The sequence below is a fragment of the Suricata suricatta genome, chromosome 4, assembly GCF_006229205.1.
Source record: "Suricata suricatta isolate VVHF042 chromosome 4, meerkat_22Aug2017_6uvM2_HiC, whole genome shotgun sequence".
NCBI lineage: Eukaryota > Metazoa > Chordata > Mammalia > Carnivora > Herpestidae > Suricata > Suricata suricatta.
Genome location: NC_043703.1, coordinates 131,017,280 through 131,039,033, shown reverse-complemented (window position 1 = coordinate 131,039,033; position 21,754 = coordinate 131,017,280). Strand labels below are relative to the sequence as shown.

Genomic DNA, 21,754 nt, shown 5'->3' with positions numbered 1-21,754 from the left:
GCTCAGGATCAGACATTACCTGGTGAGGAAAAGAGGGCTAGATCCCCAAAACCCTCTCCACTGATTTCTGAAGGGAAGAACTTCTGCATCCTGATGTTGCAGATGCCGCTGGAGTATCAGAATCTATCCTATAGTATTGAGGGTTGTCCACATCCTGTAAGCCAGTGCTCTCTGCTGGAGACTGGCCAAGAATGAGTGTGTGATAAAATTCTGTCCAGTGAGATAAGACAGAAAACCTGGTAGGGGGATTCTGGGAAAAGTTCACTTACTCTTGAAAAGATGTTAACTAGAAAGAGGTGGTCTCTGCCATGTGCAGTCATGTCTGGATGTGATGCTGGAACTGCAGCAGCCATGTTGTGATCATGAGAGACACTGCCCCGAGCACAGAGCTGGCCCACTGGGGACAGCATGGGAGCGTAGAAGGAACCTGGGTCTCTACTGATGTCACTGTAGCACTGAACTCACCAGGCCTGAGCTGTCCTCCCTCGGGGCTTCTTGGTGCAGGAGACACCTCCCTTTTATTGTGCAAGCCCCTTCGAGTTGGGCCTTCTATTTCTTTCAGCTGAAAGCACTCTAACTAATCCATATATCTCCCTCTGCTTCATTTCCTGCTCCAGAGGCAGGTGCAGACCCCCACCAAGCAGCCCCGTTCTGGGGCTACCTGTCTTTGCCCACACAGTTGGAGCTCAGCCTCTTGTAGCTAGCTGCTCGTTATGCAACCATGCTGCCCACTACAGCCATGAAAAAGGCTGAGAACTGTGTTCAAAACCCCAGGCAGCGAGAGGTGTGGTTTGAGGGGAGGTGTTGTGGGGGCCGCATAAATATGAAAGGTCTTCAGACCCCACCATAGCTCTGCCCAGCCCAGCATTGCCCCCGGTGCCCCCAAGAGACAATGCCAGCAGCCACCCACCAGGTGCTCGTGGGCCTGGTGGAGCAGAAAGGCTGGTGGTTAAGTGCTGGAGAATCCCCAGACCCTGGGGCTAGCCCAGAATGGGTTTTTGTTGAGGGATTGGGACCATTCTGTCTCTGCAGCTCTCCTGGTGCAGGATGAATACAGGCCAGTTAAGTACTTTTCTGGCAACTGATTATATAATTTTGCTTCTACATGAGCTCTCTTGCAATGACCCAGGACCCCAAGAGGGCCCTCCCGCAACCATTTGTGTTGAAAACACTCTGAGCCTGCTAGACTCTTTGCTTTCTGGGAAAGAGACTCTGGCAGTGAGAATGGCTTAGAGGGAGGCAATTCTTGAGGCATTTTCTTTCTCAGAGGAAATGCTAGAGGGCCTGAATGTCACGCTGCTCCCCCACCCCTCCCCCCAGCTGCCAAGTGGTCTGCAGATTGTGGATCTGATCCTTCTGCTCAGAGACTCCATTGGTGGCTGCCGCCCTGGGACGGCCATGCCCGAGCCAGGCAGCAAGGAACCCAATGTTCTGCTGTTCTGTCTTCATGCTGCTGAGCTCTTGCTTGGGCCGTTCTCTGTATTAGGATTCCCAAATTGTCCCAGGTGGCTATGCCACCCCGGCGTGGCCATCAGAACCCTAGGGGTTGGTTCAGGTGTGGGCATGTGACTCTGGGCTAAAGAAGAGGGTTAGTACTGGGACTTTTGTGGGGACCTCTGGACAGGGGCCACCCACGCCTCTGGGTTCGTTGGCTGGAGAGTATATAGCTGGCATTGCTGGGGACGATCTTTGTCATCAACAACCCAAAGGAAAGCAGATTGGAAGAGCACCCAGGGACATCCTGGTAACATTATCTGAGTACCTGAATTCATCAATACCTGAAACCTACTTCTAGACTCTTCAAGTCATTTGAGTTGATAAATTCCCTTTATTTAAAAAAAAATGAACAATTTTAGCTGGGCTTTCTGTCATTCCCATTAAAAGTCATTACTAATATAAAGGCAGGACTCCCTCCTGGGCAGAATTAATGTCTTCTTTCTTGTTCTCCACATCACCACATCCCCTGCTCCTTTCTCTCCCTGCCCAGCTGTCCCCTTCTGCAGGAGTGGACTTTGCTGTCGCCTCAGCAGCTGCTGGACCTCAGGTATAGTTCATTATACTCTCAAGTGGAGTTAAATTCCTTAGTGCATTATCATCTTTGGTCAACATAAAACGCCTCTCTTATTTTCCTTATTCTCTTTTATCTCTACCCCACTTCCATTGCCTTCCTCCGCAGAGGTAACATGCTAATAGGACTCATTCCTCCACCCCCTTCTAGGTGCTTTTGCAAAATGGATATTGTCTTTATGGGTTTTTTTTTTTTCTGCAAATGGTAGTGTTTTGGTTCTAGTGTCATTTCTTACATTTTAAACTCAGCATTGAGGCCCATCCACGTTGCTATGTGTGCATCTAACCTCTCCTAGCTGCTGCATAATTCACAGTGTGAGCCATTCCCATGTTTCTTCCCACTCTCCCTGGGATGGACACCTAGGTTCCCTCTGACAACCCTAGTCCCCAGAACATATACACATTCTATGGACCTGTGTCCACCTCTTTTGCATCTCTACCTGGGAATGGAGTCACAGGGTTGTAGGGCTGGGCGCTACTACAGCAATACCTCCACCGTGGCTGCTCTGGTCTGTCCTCCATGGCGGCACCCTCACTGACATCTCCACCCGACACTAACACTGGGCTTTATCCAGCGAAGTCTGGCTGTCTCATAGATTACCTTAGTTCTCTACTGCTGTGTAACAAGTTACCACAAACGTCGTGGCTTGGAATAACATGCATTTTTTACCTCCCATTTTCTGTGGATGGGGAGTCTGAGTCTGGCTTAGCTGGGTGTCCTGCTAGGCCTGCAGTCAAGGTATTGGGCAGGCTGCCTTCTCATCAATGGCTCAAATCGACAAAAGAACTGCCTCCAAGCTGCCCCAGGCTGTTGGCAGAATTCACCTCCTTGTGGTTGTAGAACTCAGGGTGACTTGCTTCTTTCAGGGTCAGCAGGAGAGTCTCTGATCTCTATATCCTTTTTTTTAACAAATGCTTATTTATTTATTTATTTATTTATTTATTTATTTATTTATTTAGAGAAAGAGAAAGGGGGAGGGACAGAGAGTGAAAGGGAGAGAGAGAATCCCCAGCAGACTCCACAACACCAGAGCCCAACTGGGGACTCAATTCTATGACCTTGAGATCACAACCTGAGCTGATCTCAAGAGTCAGATGCTTAACCAACTGAGCCACCCAGGTGCCCCTCTACATCCTTTTATAAAAATAACTCACCTGATTAGAGTTGACTCACCTAGGATAATCTCCCTTTTGAGTAAATTAAAGTCAACTGACTGGGGGCTTTCATTACATCAGCTAATTCTCTTCACCTTTTTTCAGAGTGCATAACCCAATCAGGCATTGACATCCTGCCACCTTTGTTATATTTCATTGGTTAGAGGCAAGCTTATAAGTCCTGCCCATATTCAGTGGCAGAGAACTATACCGGGCGTGGGCATTGGGGCTCATATTAGAATTCTGCCTACCACATAGGTATAGCATGATATTTTATTTTTCTTGTTTTTTAAATTATGGTAGAAAATCCATATCATAAATATTTCCACCTTAACCATTTTAAGTGCACAGTTCAGCATTGTTAAGTCCATTCACATTGCAATGTAGCCATCACCATCTATTACAAGAATTATTTTCATCTTGTAAAACAGAAACTCTGTACCCATTAAACACTGACTTCTCATTTCCTTCTTGCCTCTGTCCCTGGCAGTCACCATTCTGCTTTCCATCTCTATGAATTTAAATGCTCTAGGTACCTCATATAAATGGGATCATAAACTTACACCAGTCTCTTTCTGCCTGGCTTATTTCAGTCAGCCTCAAGTTTCATTCATGTTGTAGCATGTGTCTGAATTTCCTTCCTTTTTAAGGCTGAATAATATTCCATTGTATGTATGTTCCATAGCTTGTTTATCCATTCATCTGTGAATGGACACTTGGGTTGCTTCCGTTTTTTGTTTTTTTCTTTTTGGCTACTGTGAATAATGCTGCTATGAACATGTGTGCACAAATATCTCTTTGAGATACTGATTTCTTTTTTTTTAAATTTTTTTTTGTGTATTTATTTTTGAGAGACAGAGAGAGCATGACCAGGGGAAGGGCAGAGAGAGAAAGAGACACAGAATCTGAAACAGGCTTCAGGCTCTGAGCTGTCAGCACAGAGCTGGATGTGGGGCTTGAACTCAGGAACCGCGAGATCATGACCTGAGCCAAAGTCAGCTGCTCAACCGAGCCACCCAGGTGCCCCAAGATTCTGCTTTCAATTCTTTGGAGTATGTACCCAGAATTAGAATTGCTGGATCTTGGAGAGCTCCTGGGTGGCTCAGTTGGCTTCTGACTCTTGATTTCGGCTGAGGTCATGATCTCCCAGTTTGTGGGATTGAGCCCCGTGTCAGGCTCTGCATTGATAGCCTTGTGCCTGGTTGGGATTCTCTCTCCCTCTCTTTCTCTGCCCCTCCTCTGCTCTCTCTCTCTCAAAATAAGTAAACATTAAAAAGAAGAATTCTTGGATAATATGGAAATTCTAGTCTTAATTTCTTGAGAAACTACCATATTGTTTTCCTACTTTACATTGTTTTCCTATGTTTCCATTTTACACTCCTACCAACTCTCTACCAGGCACATTTTGGAAGGGAGTTTCATCTTCCAAAACGTGCCTGCTCATATCCTTTGTTCATTTATTTTTCTTGCTAATTATATATAATTGCTAATTTTATACTAAGGCTGTACTAATCTTGTAAATTTTAGACTTTGCACATATCTTCTCTTATTTTGTCATGTGTTATTTGGAACAGATATGATATAGTTAAGTACCCCTCTCCCCTCTTTTTTTTTTTTTTTTTTTTTGCTTTATGGATTGTGCTTTGAAAGTTTGTCTGATAAATCTTTTCCTCTGGGTTTCATAGATATTCCCCTCCATGTGTTTTTTCCTATCAGTGTTATAACTCGGACATTTACATGGACTCTTTAACCATCTGAACGCTCCCCTTGTATGGGATCACATTGTTTTTCTCTATAAAGTGAGTCAGAATTTTCCCAGTAAGAACAGCAGACTTAGACACGTATTTTATTGCATATTAAGCTTCCCTAGAACAAGGGATCCTTTCCAAACTCTCCACAATGTCCCAATGGATTGTCTCTTCTTTCACTAGCATCATACTGTTCTTTTGTTTGTTTTTAAACATCATTGTAGTATGCCTAAATATTTGGGACAGAGAGAGATTCCTGCCCATCCCCCTTTTACTTAGGCATCTGTAGAATTTTATTCCTCTTCACACATTTCAGAGTAAGTTTTCATAGCTGGAATTTTTATTGGGATTGCAGTGATGTTATAGATTAATTTAGGGAGAGGCAACATCATCATATATTAGACCACCCCTCCCAAGAGCATGAGAAGATTCTACTTGGGGAGTGTCTACACCTGCACTTTGCTCCCACCTGACAATTAGCAGGCAATGGAGGGAATTTGCTAAATCAGTGCTAGGAGTTAATCTCCAAAAAGGAAGAAAGAGTGGCTCTAGAATGTTCCTCAGCACCATTTCCTTCATTCCCAGGCAAGTTGGGCAATAGGATGCAGACCCTGTGTTGCAGACCCTGTGTTTTCTGCATAGACAAAATACAAGTATGATGGAGAAAAAGCATATAGTGGGAAGTTGAGCTTCCCACCCAGAAGGGTTGGGTTTCCCTGAAGTGAGGGCAAGGGGGATGGGGTCCAAAGAACAACGAATGATTCCTGGCTTCCCCCAGGGTTGTCCAACCCTCCTGGCTAGCATCACATGGTGGACTGGCTGGTTCACCACCATCAATGCTATTTCCAGGATTGATCATGCTTTTCCAAACCCATCCACTCCAGTCTTCCTGAGGCACATTCTAACCATGTGAGGTAAGTAGACAGATGATCATCCTTATTCAATAGAAGAAGAGAACTAAGGTCCACAGAGAAGGAAGTTCATTCATCACTCAACAAACATTTATCAAGAGTCCACAGTGTTGGCCCTGGGACCTATCAGAGACCAAACAAATGATCCAAGCCTAGTGTTGGTAATAAGTTAGCAGCAGAAACCATGATGGGCATTTTGCTTTTGTCAGCCAGCACTCCTTCCTTCAGGGACTCAACCTCTCCACATCTCATTCCAGCTGTGGTGGTCAATCAAGGTGTTCCCCCTCATTTTGCATAGTTAGGGAGGAGGGCAGTGGTCTGGATGGAGCCAATATGGCACCATACCCTCAAGACACAGTGATTGGTCTAGACGGTGGGCAGATGATCCTAGCAGGACCAATCAGAGTCTTCCCTGGGGTTTTCATATGGATGTTGGGGAACAGACCATTCTTTCTAAGGTTGATAAAGCAGATGGTTCTTAGGTTGCTGGCAATCATGTTGGTATAAGAGAGAGGTGTCAAGAAGAATAAAACCAGTCCGAGACAAGTAGTACAGACACACGAGAGAATCAAAGACTGAGAACGTAGTTTGATCACTGGATCCAACTATGCCTGAGGTTAGCACACCTTCACTTTCTAGTTATGTGAGCCAAACCCATTATCTTTAGCTTGGGTTTATTTGAGTTACAATCCGTGGAAAGGAAAATAGTCCCCTTGGACAGAGACCACAGCAACAAGACCAGCTTTATGCCCACTCGACTGTCATTCCTCAGGATCACCAGACTCTTTTAGGTTGAGGCTGATTTCAGTTCTAATTTCCCATCTCTCAGAATCTCTTTGAATCCTAATTCTGCCAGCAAATACCCTTTATTCCTTATTGTTTTGTGGCATCTTCTAGAATGCTAAACCCACCTCCTGGGTCAAAATTCAAGTTGCTGATAAAGATGTTGGGGTGAAGGACAGAGCCCTGTAACACAAAACACCCTCTTTCCTCAGGCCATCGACTCTTTAATTTTTCACACTGTTTCTGGTCTTCATAGAATCCCAGATTCCAATTATTATACAAGGACTTCGTATTCCCACTCCTCATTCCCCACCCCCCACCCTAGTTTCTTGGTTCCGTGTTCCTCGGCAGAGCTGCCAACCTTGGCCAGGGAGCAAGTGGCCTGTGTGGTGAGCATCTCTTTGCAGCTTCCATTTCGCACCTTTCAGCCACCAGCACCTAGATTCCACTCCTCCATTCTCAACTGTGCGGCTTATTGCAATATTTAACAAGACTTTATGGAAGGTTCTGGAATAGTGGAAGGGAAGTACAACACAGGGCACAACCTCTGAAGGAAACTGTGCTGAGCTCCTAGACCTGGAAAGGGAGATAGTAATCTGAGAAAGGGACTCTTTCTCTGATACCCCCTGGTGAGGCCCAAAGAGAGAGACCAGTGCCCCTTTGCCCAGATGAATGCCAGCCTAACTCCTCTTTTTCAGATTCCCATTTAATTCAGGGAACACTAGTGGGCTGCCAGCCACAGGAAGGGCCTTTGTTTCTCTGGGCCCAGGGAGTTGGCTACAAGTATCAGGACATGCTGGGTGATGTACCCAGGGTGGGGCTCCTGAGTTCCAGTCCTGATTGGGTGGGTCCAAGCCCAGATGAGCTTCTCTGTTTCTCCCAAGGTCATGTCAGCCACAGTCATTCTCCAAAGCAGCTGGCCTGCAGGTCTGGCTGCACCACAGCTCCATATTTTCTGCACCTTCTTAAATCCTCAATCCCCCAACTCAGATCCAAATCTGAGAGGTGATGCTTCTTTTTAAATGTCCAAATTACAACAAACAACAAAAACAAAACACATTTTTTTCCAAAGAAGCAACACGACTGAGAACATGCTCTGCTTACTGATAGACTTGGTTTCTGCTGTCACAACCTATGCAACTTTGCAGTCTGAGGCATCTTGGGAATGCTTGGGGCTACATCTCAACATTCAATCTCCCTCAGAAGGAGAGGTGGGAACCTACCTCAGACAACTGTGAAACTCAACTGCCTATATAGATAGTGTTCCCAGAACAAACGGGGTGTCAGGTAAACTCAAATCTATTCTCTAAGGAGGCAACTCACAACTTCTAAATAAAGGTGGTTTTGTTTTTGTCTTGTTTCAGCTTCAGAATCTCGGGATCTAGTTGTGGCCAGTGCACCCAGAAAAGAAAGGTAGGATGGAAAATATGGATTTTGCAAGTGCTGAAAGAGCACCACAAACTTGGATTAAAGTCAACGGACACAAACACACGGCTTGGGTAGATACACACAAAGTGGCACAAAGGAGCCAGAGAGATGGCTCCACCCAGGAGGGGTAGGTTGGGGGCAGTCACATCAAGGGCAGTCAAGGAGTGGGGAGGGATGTGAACAACCTTTTCTCCCTCGCAGCCAGGCTTCCATGTGGTTTTGCTCATACTGTGTCAATAGTGTTCTGAAACTGGGATTCTCTTGTGCATCAAGTGCGTTCATTACATGGAGCGGCGCGAGAACACAGCCGTCATTCCTTCCCTCGTTTATTCTATATGGTTTACCTTCTACTTGCTGGTCCTGTGATGTGTGTTGTGAACAGTCAAAAGATAAATGAATTAATGGAGTTTTCATCCGGACGTGAATCAGGTTATCAATCAAATAACCACACGAATAAATACACGGATCACAGGACTACCTGTGACTGGCGTCTGCAGCACGTGCCTGACTATGGTCTAAAGTTCTAACCAGGGAGGGAAATGACACTGGGGAGGCCTAACCTGTTTTTCCATAATCCATTACTGGCTTCTGGGGATTCTTTTCTAAACGTGCCCAACTAGGAATTTTGCTAGACTCTGAACTCCAGGTTGGGAGGTATGTGTACCCAGGTAAGGAAACTCATTTATTAGAAACTGGCTGTCCAGGAGTCCTTGTTCAAACTTCGGGTATCCCTGAGTCTCAAGGACGTCTCCAGGGGTCTCCACGTACCCGCAGGACATGCCTGGGAGGGCGAACAGGACTCAGCACACAGACAGGTGTGCACCTACACGCCTGTGCCCTGCACGTGGCTTCCACACCATTAAAAGGCAGATGCCCAGCCTGGAGTCAAGTTGGCCCCGCCCACAGAAGGGTCACGTGGCCATGCAGCGCACGCGTGGCGTGAGGTGGGGCGCCACAAGGGCGGGGCTTCCAGCCCGGCGCGCGTTCCAATTGGTTAATACCGCTCTCTTTTAGCCGTGGACGCGACGCAGAGCCCGCTACCCTGTGCCTTCCGGCCTCTTGGAGCTGCTGCTTTGGCGGGAGTTGGCGACGGGTGTGAGGTGAGAGTCATGGGGCTGCTCAGGCCGAGGACGGTTCCGGGGCCTTTCCGCCTTGGGAACCAGCGCAGCTCGGACGACTTTTCAGGGATTGGCGAGGGCTGGACGGAGTGCGGACTTTGCAGGGCCTGCCGCGCAAATGAGTCCCTCTGTGGCCTCCCGTCAGCCTAGACCCAGAGGACGCGTCCAGGTCGGACGTTCGACCTTGCCACTGACGCAGTCTCCTTTTATTCTATCTTAAGGCAGCTCTGGGTAGGCTTTGTCAGGGGTCCGGTGAAAGGCCCGAGTTCTGAGCCCGCCCCTCCCCTCCGCTCCCCGGGCACGCCATGTTCTTGCTGCGGTTCCTTGTAGGGCACGGACGTTCCACACAGGGGAACGGGTGTGGGTATTATCACTTGACCAGGGGTTGCAAACTCAGCGGTGCACACGGGCAGGGCATCGGGTGTGGCCGAGGTGGCAAATGGCCCCAGGTCCTGTGGGGTACAAGCCAGAGATGCTAGCTCTTAGGTTGGGTGTGTGGGTGGTTTTTTTTTTTTTTTAATATAACAACAGCATTTGAAACCTGTTTTTCTAATAGAGTAAGCTCACCAGTTTTCAATGTTGAGGTTAATTTATCAAGCTTTAGAGTATTACATGGCCAAATAAAATACGTTTATGAACTGCATTTGGCCCTTGCGATGCCAGTTTGCCACCTCTGCTGTAGATGTCCAGGCAGGTGGTACAGGCTGACAGAAGTCCCCATTCTGGGGACTTGAGCACTAGAAAGATCTATCCCAGAACTGACCTCTGGATCCTATGACCCGAATTGTCGAGTTGGGGTGAATGGGAATTACCCCTTGCCTTGTGTTTTACGCTGCCCGTTTAGGGTTGGCACAGTTAGAATGGGGCTAAATTTTAAGAGTGGGGGTGGTCTGAGACTGGGGAGCAGACATCCTCCTCACAAAGTAGGCGGAACTCCTCCCATTGCAGCCTCGGCGTGGGAGCTCCCTGTGCCAAGTGTCGGTGAATGGGGCTGTGAGAACATTTTTCAAAGTAGGAAGTGCATTTGGAATGAGTCTACCAGAGCTTGTGCACTGAAGGAATTTCCATCCTCCTACCTCTTGGCCTCATGGTTCTAAACTGTGCTGACTGGAATAGAGGAGGAGAGACCCAGAGGAATTCTGGGAGAGGAAGTTCCAGTCAGTCATCCAGCACTTCCTGGCTCCCTCCTCTGTGCAGCTCTTGTCCCCAGGAGACTTTCAGATGATGTGGGGAAATGAAACCTTGGCCCTTCAGGAGACTTCTTGCCCAGCAAGCTTGGGCTGGGGGAACCAAGGAAGAGAGGCAACAATTAGTGGTCCAGAGGAATCAAGGATTTAGAGCCGTGGACAGAATTTGGTGGGATGACGGGGAAGGGAGAGGGCACTTGCACATGGATATGTTGTGCATTGTGTGGTGGGGTAACATAAATAATTGGATCAGCCTACCCCTCATCGACAGGTTAGGGGGGGGTTTTAGCATCCAGTTTCTAGGCCAGAGGGGGTTCAGAGTCGTTTTGTGGAAGGAAGAGGTTTGTTAGTTCAGGGGAATGTTATGGTGGGAAAGAGGGTGTTGAGGAGGTACTAGGTGGGAGCTTTTTTGCAGAATACTATTAAAAACGGGACCCACTGTGGAAAAGTCTGTCTTGTTCCCACTCAGATGAGCATTCCTTGGGAACAGGTCTATGTTCCAACCCCCCAGCTGTCCCTCACCTAGTGCCTTAGGCTCACCTTCCCGTGATGATTGGACGGAGAAATTGCTGTCTTTCTTCTGGCGCAAGGGGAAGAGCAGCTGAGCAGGTGATGGTCCTGTTCCTCTTTAGCAGTCTGATGCCTCTTTCCTGCCAATCCAGTCTTCCTTCCCTGTGCTCAGAAGGGGTCTCAGTCTCCATTATAGCCCCCAACTGTGCTGTGAGATGGCGGGGTGGCTGCTGATGGTGAGACAGCCAGTCCCTTTCATGTGAGCCTGAGGGAGCCCCTGGACTGGACACTGAGGGACCTTTTGAGGACAGCTGGCTCCTTTGTAGGCCTTGTCAGGTACAGAGTGGGGCTTTGATCCGAGCCAGCCTCCCTCCATCTTGCAGCCCAGCTTCTCACCACTCCTGGTCCGGATGTCGTCCGTCTGTTCTGGGGGTGAGGACTGAGGAAGAGTCACTCCAGAAACTTCTGGTTGTGGCCCAAACTCCAGTTCCCCCTCCATCCTTCTTCCTCTCCCCAGATAAGGTTTCTGTGGGGAGAGAAAGAGGCAGACGTGTCTAATTCCCAGATTTTATAGGCCCCCACGGATACCATGTTGGAAGCCAGACTCCAAACCACGAACAGGAACACCCAGAACAGCCGAGAGGTAATGTGGCCCTTCCCATTCCCAAAATACCCTCTGTCCTCTCACCTCTCCTGCTGTGTCTCCTCACTTCTGGAGCTCCCTTCCCCCTGCTCAGGACTTTGAGACCCCTGATTTCTTCCTCTGGCCCTTTTCCAGACCAGCTTGTGGTCCTCAGGCTTTGGGATGAAACTGGAGGCTGTGACCCCATTCCTGGGGAAATACCGCCCCTTTGTGGGTCGCTGCTGTCAGACTTGCACTCCTAAGAGCTGGGTGAGTGATTGTGGGGCTGAGCCCCACTCGGGAAGCTTGGGAAAACTTGACTCTGAGAGCCAGGGCTCTGGGAAGCAGCTTCCTTTATGTCTTTCCGAGTTCAGCCTTCTCTTGCCCATGCCTCTGCTCTGGTCTTTCAGGGGAGTGGACGCACCGGGGTTGGTTGTGGTTTGGCCTGGGCTTCCAGGCCTGGGAGAGTTGGGTGGAGAAGTGCAGAGAGAGGAGCTAGGATGTGGCCAGAGGGCTGGGGTCTGCATGCCTGCATGAGTCTTAATGTTCCGTTCTGGGGACACTGCCCATTTAAAAGTCACACAGCACGCAACATGTGCTTGAAGACCTCTTGTCCATGCCATGTGCCAGTGAGCCCCAGGGTCCTGGCAGAGATCCAGGCTACATGTTCTCTGATACTGATAAGAGAACTTCTCAAAGACTTTATATGCTACTCTCCAAGAGGACAATTCTGTAGAGAATGCAGCACTTCTGTTTTGACTATGGAACACTTCTTCCTGACTAAGTCTCCAATTGAGAAATGAAATGCCGTGGTGTAATTGTCACCTGATATCCTCAATAGTCCATCAGGCAAAGACTACAGAAGATAGAGCGGGAGCTTTCCTTCGTTGGTTTGCGAAGGCCCCCAAGGACGTGCTGTCTCTGGCCCCTCTCATGCAGGAGTCCCTCTTCCACAGAGGCATAATGGATTTAGGCTTCCACAATGCGATCCTGGTGAAGGAGGAGAACACCAGGTAGTCAGAGATGGGGGGTTGGGGTGGAGGGAAGTGGGCAGGGCTTCTGGGGGCATGCTTTGTGGTGTCATTATTTTTCCCTTTGGTGGAAAAAGAAGGGCCCCTGTTCTCTGCTGCGTACTCACAGGTGAGGAGAGGCGGGCTTGGAGCTCTCCTGCGGTTTCTTCTGTAAGCATTTATGGATTGCCCATAGTGTGTCAGGCCCCAAACCTATACACTCCACTCAGCAGGGAGAGGGGAGGGAAAGGGGCACAGAGGGGCAGGTGCTGCTGCTTCCTGCTCCATGCGAGCTCAGGTGTTTTCAGGCCATGGGACTCAGGTGTGAGCCCTTCCGGATGGAGCATGCTCCGTAGACCCTAGCGGAGTGTGGGCCCTCTGAAACATCCTCCCCCTACCCTGGGGGCTGTGCTCAGGTTTCGGGGCTGGCTGGTTCGGAGGCTCTGCTATTTCCTTTGGTCACTGGAACAGCACATACCATCGTGTCCGGATGCCCCACAGAAGATCATGGAAAGCACTGGGTGAGGAGGCATAGACTAGGGTCTGGCTGGCACTTCTGAGACCCTTGAAGGGATGACACATGCTCTAGGCAGGGGTGGTTGAGAGGGCTGACTTCTAGAGCATTAGCTTTGCCTGGGGCCCTTCCTTAAAGATGGAGGATAAATACTGGAATCTGCTCTTGGGGATGCTGTGGTGCTGAGGGAAGTTACCTGAGAGATCTTAGTCCTGCCTCAGCCTAACACCACTCCCCCTCGTACCACAGGGTGCAGAATGTCATCGCAGGGAGAGACCCAGGAGGGGCCGGGGAAGGCCAAGTGCCAGAACTTGTGAAGAAAGAGGTACAGCGCATTCTGGGCCACATGCAGGCTCCACCCCGCCCCTTCCTGCTCAGGTAACTCTGTGTTGACGGGCATTCTTTTCTGGGCAGGGGCCTCTGTCCTTTTGGAAAGTGGGTGTTGGCTAGGTTTGGGGAAAGACTAGACTCCCCTCTTGGGAAGCTGGATGGTGTGTTTACCAGAGAGCCTGAGGGGACGCCCGATCTGCATGCTGTGAGAACTTTGGAGGACAACTGGCTCCTGGGTGGGGCCAGTCAGGTATGGGGTGAGGCTTTGATCTGGGCCAGCTTCCAGCCCACATTCTCACCATTGCTGGCCTGGCGTTGTATGTCTGTCCTGGGGATAGGGACTTGGGGGTCACCCCAGGAAGCCTTGGTTGTCCAGACTTCAGCACCCTCTCTGTCCGTCTTCATCTCCCCAGGTCAGGTTCCTGTGGAAGGAGGTGAGGTGGCTGGTTTCCCCTCATCTCACAGGCTCCAACTCTCCCACCCTCCTGTGACTCAGGTCTGAGCTCCTCTGAGATGCAGGGCCCTGTTCCTGGAGAAGGGAGGGATGCTCAGGACAGAGCGAACACATAGCTGCAAGGACAGAACAGGGCTGGGATTGAGAATCCTGCAGGGGATGAGGGGACTTGTAAGCCAGGGACAAAAATGGGAAAGGAACCAACTTTGAGGAAGCAATGATGGAGGGAACAGTCCTACTGGAGCGGGTAGCATGAGGTATGGCCATAGGAAGGGGCCAGGTTTGCTCAAGAAGTTGATAGGGTTGGAAGCTGGTGAGTGAGGGAGAGAGCTGGTGAAGATGAAATTGAGAGGTAGAAGGGACAAGATATGTAGGGCCATTCAAGAAGTTTGGTTTTGATTTTTAAGTGCAGTGAAAACCAGTGGAAGGGTTTTCAGCAGGAAATGATGAGATTAATTGGAATCAAGAGTAGAGAACAGGCTGTCTGGCTTTGTTAGTCCCGATGAGATGCCATCCATGGGGCATGGGGTGGTGACAGTAGGGGATGGGAAAAATGGATTGAGAGACTGGTGTGAAAGTAACAGGACTCACTGATGGATTGAGAGTGGGGGCAATGAGGAAAAAAGAAATCACAGGAGAGCTGGGTTTTTGGCAGAGCACCTGGTGGTGTGGATGGAGGCGGCAGGCTTGGGGAGGAGTGAGTTTGGCCCACAAAGGATGTTTTGGACATAGAGTTTCAGATACCTGAAATGTTGGTGGAGATGTTGAGGAAGAAGTTGCTTAGTCTGGAGCTCAGAAGAGATTGGGGCCAGGAGCATAGATTTGCAAAGCTTTAGCATACAGATGATGTTTCAAGCTGAGATGAATCAGTCATTGAGGGAAAGAAGGCTCAGGGCTGTGCATGGTGTGCGTAGCTGTCTTAAAAGCGCTGCATGGTCAATTGCTTGGTTAGGATAGGAAGTAGAGGTTGTCAGTAACTTTGACCAGCCTTCCATGTGACAATTCTTTGACTTTGCTGAGACTTCTAGTTTCTTGACCTGATCACCTTTACACCAGGCATCAGTCCCTCTCCCGTCTTTTCTTCCCTCCTGGACTTGCTTCAATTCCAGAGCATTGGAATTCGTGATGATAATCACATGATGATAATGCCCTTGTGAAAGAGTCACTTGGTCCTGTTTGAACTATGCCACTGCCTTCTCTGTACCTAAGCAGCCAGATGTTTCCTTTATGAGATTGTCAAAGAGGCACATAGCATTCACTCAGACTGATCCAGACTGCTCCTCAGGTTTACCCACTGTCAACTGATGCCCCCATCTTGTGCTTCATGGAGAAATAGAAGCCACTGGATGAGGACATGCTGCCTGTCCACCACATCTCTGTAGTGCTTGCATCTGAGCTTCTGTCCTCATTCCACACCAGTCCCCCCACTGGGCCTCTGGGGAATGCTCAGGGACTCGTCCTTTTCAGTTGTCCTCTGTTTGTATCACTAACTCCTTCGTTCATATTTCACCTTTCCCAGCAGCTTTCAAAGACCAGGCTGGGTTATGCCTCGAGAGGGTCTTGATACTCTAATTTCCTTTGGGATAAATGGATAAATGGAGGCAGAGAGATGGTCTGAAGTTGATTTGAGGCAGTTGCATCATGAAGTCTTGGGAAAGTAACAGCATCTCACAGGCGTGGGGTTTGGTGTCAGGCCTGCCTTCTAGTCTCTGCACCACCGCTTCTTAGCTTTCTCTACTGTTCAGCTTCTGTAACCTTCTAAGACCCACTTCCTTTTTCCATAAAGTGGGGACAGTAATGGTACTTGCCTTAGAGGAGTGCTGGGCAACCTCCTGAGGTGCTGTGGGGCCATGACACACCACAGACTGCCTGTCCCACTCCAGGCTGTTCAGCTGGGCACTGCTGCGGTTCCTGAACCGTGTCTTCCTGAGTGTGCAGCTCCATAAGGGCCAGATGAAGATGGTCCACAAGGCTGCCCAGGCGGTAAGGCCCGCCCTCCATCGGGATGGGGATGGCGGGAACAGAGGAGCAGAGGCTAGGCCAACCCCCAAGTTGGGACCAGCCCCATCAGCTGGTGGGAAAAATCCACTGCTCTTTGACGACCTTCTCTTCGTGTCTCACGGTCTTGCTCCCATGGGGCTTCCTCTAACGGTTTTTCATCATGGTCCTAACAACCATTACATCAGCACATTACCTTAAAAGTTGTTGACAGAGCTCCTCTACTTTTGGGAAATGTGCTCAGAGGAAGAACTACTCAGCTGAACCCTCCCTCCCTCTGGGGCTGCCCTGGGTCTGAAGGTGCTGGGTTTCAGCTTCCTGGATCTTCAGGGTGGGGGCAGATTGGCACTTCCCTCTGGCTGTCCCAAGCAGGGCTTGCCGCTTGTCCTCCTCTCTACCCACAAGTCCCTCCTGGATGGGATCCTGCTGCCCTTTGTGCTGCTCTCCCAAGGCCTGGGCGTGCTCCGTGTGGCTTGGGAGCCCCGCACCTGCTCTTCCACCCTCAGGTAAAAGCTTTGTGCCCCTACACATACAGGGGAGAAGTCCCTAGGCCAGGGCAGGGGTGTGTAGGGATGTATATGGGGGTGTTGCTGCTCCTAACTCCACCATCTCAGCCTGTGAGGCTCAGATGGAGGGTTAGCTATGGGCCCTAGGGCATGCCTGGCTTCAGGATGGTCAGGCAGGATCCAGGCTGGCCCTGGGGGGCCAAAGCTCTCACTAGGCTCCTGCATGGTCCCATCTCCTGAGCCCCTTCTCTCATCAAGCTTTGCCTTGTGCCCCACAGAGCTCTGCTAAAGAAGCTTGGGGGGCTTTTCCTGCCCCCAGAGGCCAACCTCACCCTGGACAACTCTGAGGGGGTCCTTGCAAGGGCTGTGGTCCGAGCTGTAAGTGCCCCCGGTGGTTCCAGTGGGGCCGGCCCAGAGCATAGGGGTTTGTTGTTGCCCCGGCCTTCATGTCTGCCTCCCCTGACTCTCTTCCAGGCTATGGAGCAGCTGTTGGTCAGCAGGCAGCCCCTGCTTATATTCCTGGAGGAGCCTCCTGGGGTCCAGGGGCCTCGGCTGTCAGCCCTGGGCCAAACCTGGCTGGGACTGGTGGTGGAAGCTGTCCAGGTGGGCGTTGTCCCAGATGCTATGCTGGTGCCAGTGGCCATCACCTATGATCTGGTTCCAGATGCACGCTGTGATGCATACCACGTGAGACCCTCCCTGCCCCTGGGGACCCCAAACGGATACCATCTCTAGAGAAGATAACACATTATATATATTTTAATTTTTAACGTTTTTATTTTTGAGAGAGATGGAGTGTGAGCAGGGGAGGGTCAGAAAGAGAGGGAGACATGGAATCCAAAAAAGGCTCCAGGCTCTAAGCTGTCAGCACAGAGCCTGATGCAGGGCTCGAGCCCATGAGCTGTGAAATCATGACCTGAGCCAAAGTCAGACGCTTAACCAACTGAGCCACTCAGATGCCCCATGAGAAGATACACATTGTGTCCTCTGGCCAGTTCCCTTTTAGAAGAAGAGTTAAGGGGAGTTCAAAGGACTTCTCCAATCATCGTCCCGTGGCACTTACCAAGGCTCTTATCCAGTCATTTTGTCTTCACAAGACTCAGTTGGGTCTTAGGGATTTCTCCTATTTCATGGTTGAGAAAATAAGCTTGAAGAGATCAGTCATGTACCAGTTTGGGCCCAAGATAAAGCAGAGCAGAAAATTGCCCCCAGGAAATGTATTCACTCAGCTCCCCCTCCCTGCAGGCCTCAGCCCCACTGGGGTTGTGGACGGGAGCTCTGGCTGTCCTGCGGATCCTGCGAGGCTCGGGCAGCAGCCACCGGGCATGTGTCCGTGTGCACCTGGCCCAGCCCTTCTCCCTACAGGTATGCAGCCTGTTGGGTAAGGCTGGGAGTACCAGGAGTCTGTCCCCTGGCTTCTGGCCCTCAGCCCTCTGCAGGAATAGCCTTGCCTACCTCAGGTAGGCTGTTTACAGGTTTCCTGGTGGGCCAGGGTAGGCCACCTAAGAGCCTTGTCCTGGGCAGGAATACACCATCAATGCCAGAAGCTGCTGGGGCAGCAGGCAGACCCTGGAGCAGCTGCTGCAGCCCATCGTGCTGGGCCAATGGTAGGGGCATGGGCATGTGTGGATCTCAGGGGCAAGGCAAGTAGCCCTTTACTGACCCAGCTTGTAAGCTGGCACCCCTTTTCCCCATACCCACAAACACATCACCAGCTCCTCCGGCTTTCCTTCTCCAGTTACCATCCGTGGGACATCTAGAACAGTGCCAGGCCTCCCTCCTTGCCTGTAATCTGACTAGGGGACATGGCACACAGGCCTGGAAGGGGCTAGAGTTACATGAGCTACCTCTTGCCTTGGGGGTGGGGATGGGGAAACACCCTCACCTTTGAGAAAGCTTGGCTTCCCCACAACTGTTTTTAGGTTTGGTCTCTTTATCCTGTGGTCTTTCTGTCCCAGCACTGTTGTCCCAGACATGGAGAAGGAGCAGGAGTGGACTCCAGCAACTGGCCCCCTTCTGGCGCTCAAGGAGGAGGACCAGCTCCTGGTCAGGAGGCTGAGCCATCATGTCCTGAATGGTAAGGGGATCTGAGCCTTTTAGGGGAGGCTCCTCTACTGGGTCAGCCAGTCATTGGGACCCTTTGTTCCAAATGGGTTTCTGCATCTGATGCCCACTCGGGACATGTGAAGGTGAATGGAACCATCCCTGGCCCTGGGAACCAGGGCAGCCAGGGAGAACAGGAAGGAGCCACTGGGTGCAGACGGGCTAATCCATGGAGGGTGCAGGGGGCAGATGGCTAGATGAGCCACCTACCCAAGGCCATACCTGGCACTTTACCTTAGCTGTAAATGAGGGTGATGTCAACTGTACAGAATTATGTATGTAAGGGACTTAACTTAGGAGAACCTCTAAACCAGACACTAGGTTAACTGAATTCTCCTGATTACTTTTTTCGAGCACCCTATCTGCGGCAAAGACTGTAGATTGATGAGTGGGCTTGTGAGAGGTGGGGAAGGTCCCTGAGCTCTCAGCATATATTTCTCCACAGGGAAGGGTAGCACTCAAGAACCAGGCCTTCTCTCCCCTTGGCTGGTGTAGAGTTGTTTGTGGGGTTGTGGCTGCTGCTCGGGGGTGAGGGAAGAATGTTCTTGACTAGGAAGACTTGCTGGGGTGATGGAGGGACTAGGCTGCTGGGTTCGAGCCATGACCAGCATTCACACACACCCCCTTCCACCCCGGCCCCAGCCAGTGTGATGAGCTCTGCAGTGATGAGCACGACCATCATGGCGACACTGCTGCTCTTCAAGCACCAGAAGGTAGGGGACAGAGTAGTTGGGGCTGGAGGGGTGTGTGTGGCCCTCCTGCTCAGCCCCTGTATTTCCCCCTCCAGGGTGTGTTCCTGTCACAGCTCCTGGGGGAGTTCTCCTGGCTGACGGAGGAGACACTACTGCGTGGCTTTGACGTGGGCTTCTCAGGGCAGTTGCGGTGCCTTGTGCAGCACACGCTGAGCCTTCTACAGGCGCATGTGACCCTCCTACATGTCCACCAGGGGGACTTGCTGGTAGTTCCTCGCCCAGGCCCTGGCCTCACGCACCTGGCACACCTGAGTGCTGAGCTGCTGCCTGCCTTCCTGAGTGAGGCTGTGGGTGGTGAGTCCCCAGGGCTCGGGCTGGGTGGGACGTGTGTAGGGGGAAGGGAATGGCTTCCTTCCTCACTCATGGCCCTCTCCTCTCCAAGCCTGTGCCGTTCGGGGGCTGTTGGCAGGCAGAGTGCCGCCTGAGGGACCCTGGGAGCTACAGGGCATTGAGCTGCTGAGCCAGAACGAGCTGTACCACCAGATCCTGCTGCTGCTGCACTTGCTACCACAGGATCTGCTGCTGCTGCAGGTCAGTCCTCTCCGTCAGCCTCCCCTCCTTGGTTGTAGGAAGCGGTCCAGGGCCTACGCCTGCCCAGTCCATCCCCCTAAATTCGCCTATGTCAGGAGGTCTCTGTCCTGCTTCTGGCCAGGATCCTACCCATTGCCTGGTTCTCTTGAGACCATATGAATGCTTTTTTCCTCAGCCCTGTCAGTCTTCCTACTGCTACTGTCAGGAGGTGCTGGACCGTCTCATCCAGTGTGGGCTCCTGGTTGCTGAAGAGGTAGGCAGAGCATGTACAGACAAAGCCTCACTAGGGCCTGGCTGCCTCTTCCCACTCAGAGTGACAGCTGCCCCAGTGTGCTGTGGGGGCGGGCATGGCAGACAGGGAGGCCTGGGTCCTGCCTCTGTTCTTTGCCTTGGATTTGCCACATCTTCCCTATCATGACAGGCTGGACAGCTCTACCTCTGAGATTCTCTGCATACCTCCTGTTCCCTACCCTATTTCTTGTCCACAGAACTGTGGTCCTGGAGAGTCAGTTACTTCCTCTCACCCTGCAAGTTGGCTCAGCAGGTGTCACAGTCTGGTGTGGCCCTGGGGTTTTCTTGAGCTCCCTAGGTCTCCTTTTCTGGTTTTACCCCTGTGTAGTTGGTCTAGGGAAGTACAGGGCTCAGAGCTGAACCTGTTAGGGACCAATGATTCCCATGGTCCCCAGACCCCAGGCTCTAGGCCAGCCTGTGACACAGGGCGAAAGCGTTTAAGTGCAAAGCTGCTGTGGAAACCAAGTGGAGACTTTACAGATAGTGACAGTGACGACTTTGAGGAGGCTGAGGGCCGGTTCTTCAGGGTAAGTTGGGAGAGGCCACAGTGGGGGGAGTGGGGAGGGAGGCAACAGGAGCTACCCTCATTCTCATCTGTCTCCCTCCAGCTCAGTCAGCAGTCACGCTGCCCTGACTTCTTCCTCTTCCTCTGCCGCCTGCTTAGCCCGCTGCTCAAGGCCTTCGCACAGGCTGCCACCTTCCTCCACCAGGGACAGCTGCCTGATACAGGTGAGGCCCACACTTCCCAGGCCCTCTAATAGAGGGAGGCTGGGCCTGCGCAGGGGCCCCAGGCCCAGGTCTTCTCTCTCCCACAGAGTCAGGCTACACTGAGCAGCTATACCAGTTCTTGCAGGCCTCTGCCCAGGAGGATGGGTTCTTTGGTGAGTCCTAAGCAGCTAGCCCAGACTCCCTGAAGGGGGAGTGTTTGCTGGTGGCTGCTGCCCCCTGCTGGGCCATGACAACCCCCAACTCCAGGAAGGAAAGAGGGCTGCAGAATACAGAGGGTCTTTGCATTTAGTCTGAGCCCTGTAGTTGGTTAGTTCCTTCTGGACACAAGAGAAGCCTATGCCCAGTGGTTCCCTGCCCCTACTTATAGCCTTCACTTTTCCTCCCAGAATGTGCAGATCCAAATCTTGCCATCAGTGCTATCTGGACCTTCAGAGACCTGGGGGTAAGAAGGACCAGTTTCACCATCCTCCTGCCTCCCACCCCTATACCCTGAGAGAGCTGCTCAGGGCCACCCAGCTGGGATGAATCTGGTGTCTCCTAAGAACAGGTGTAGTGACAGTAGTTGGAGACGGTTTTTCTGGCCCTCCTGGTCTCCTAAACCACTCTCCTCCCGGAAGGGTTAAGAGGCAGCACGTGCACCCAAACACTAAGGCCCAGTGGTCCCCAGGTCTCACTGCAGTTTGCCAAAGGACGAGCACAGCCTCCATGGTGGGCGCTCACAGCCTTCTCTCTGGTTCAGGTGCTGCAGCAGATGCCCAGCCCTGCAGGCCCCATGCTCTACCTGTCCCCTGCATTCACCAGCTGGGAAAATCAGGAGAAGCTGGAACAGTTCATCCGGCAGTTCATTTGTAGCTAGGACTGTGGGATAGAGCCCATACTGAGATTTCTCAGCCCCAGATCATAGCCATGTGCTGGAGCCAGAAGACTGGAAGGCTTCACACCCTTACCTGAACTATATATAAAATCTTTTCTGTTTCATTGTCCCTTGCCGACTCTTGTGTTCTCCA

General features: G+C 51.1%; 1 protein-coding gene across 1 annotated transcript; it reads left to right on the top strand.

Moving 5' to 3' along the window:
• Positions 1-11,496: 11,496 nt before the first annotated feature.
• On the top strand, positions 11,497-21,725 carry GPAT2 (glycerol-3-phosphate acyltransferase 2, mitochondrial). The gene is made up of 21 exons (XM_029938541.1): positions 11,497-11,550; positions 11,686-11,799; positions 12,469-12,542; positions 12,956-13,060; positions 13,303-13,431; positions 15,721-15,820; positions 16,208-16,341; positions 16,620-16,719; positions 16,816-17,028; positions 17,587-17,706; positions 17,866-17,948; positions 18,300-18,418; positions 19,087-19,157; positions 19,232-19,490; positions 19,579-19,727; positions 19,903-19,980; positions 20,414-20,545; positions 20,627-20,747; positions 20,834-20,899; positions 21,134-21,189; positions 21,487-21,725. Exons 1-21 carry the CDS (start codon positions 11,497-11,499, stop codon positions 21,601-21,603), a joined length of 2,394 nt encoding a protein of 797 aa, XP_029794401.1. The 3' UTR covers positions 21,604-21,725.
• Positions 21,726-21,754: the final 29 nt, after the last annotated feature.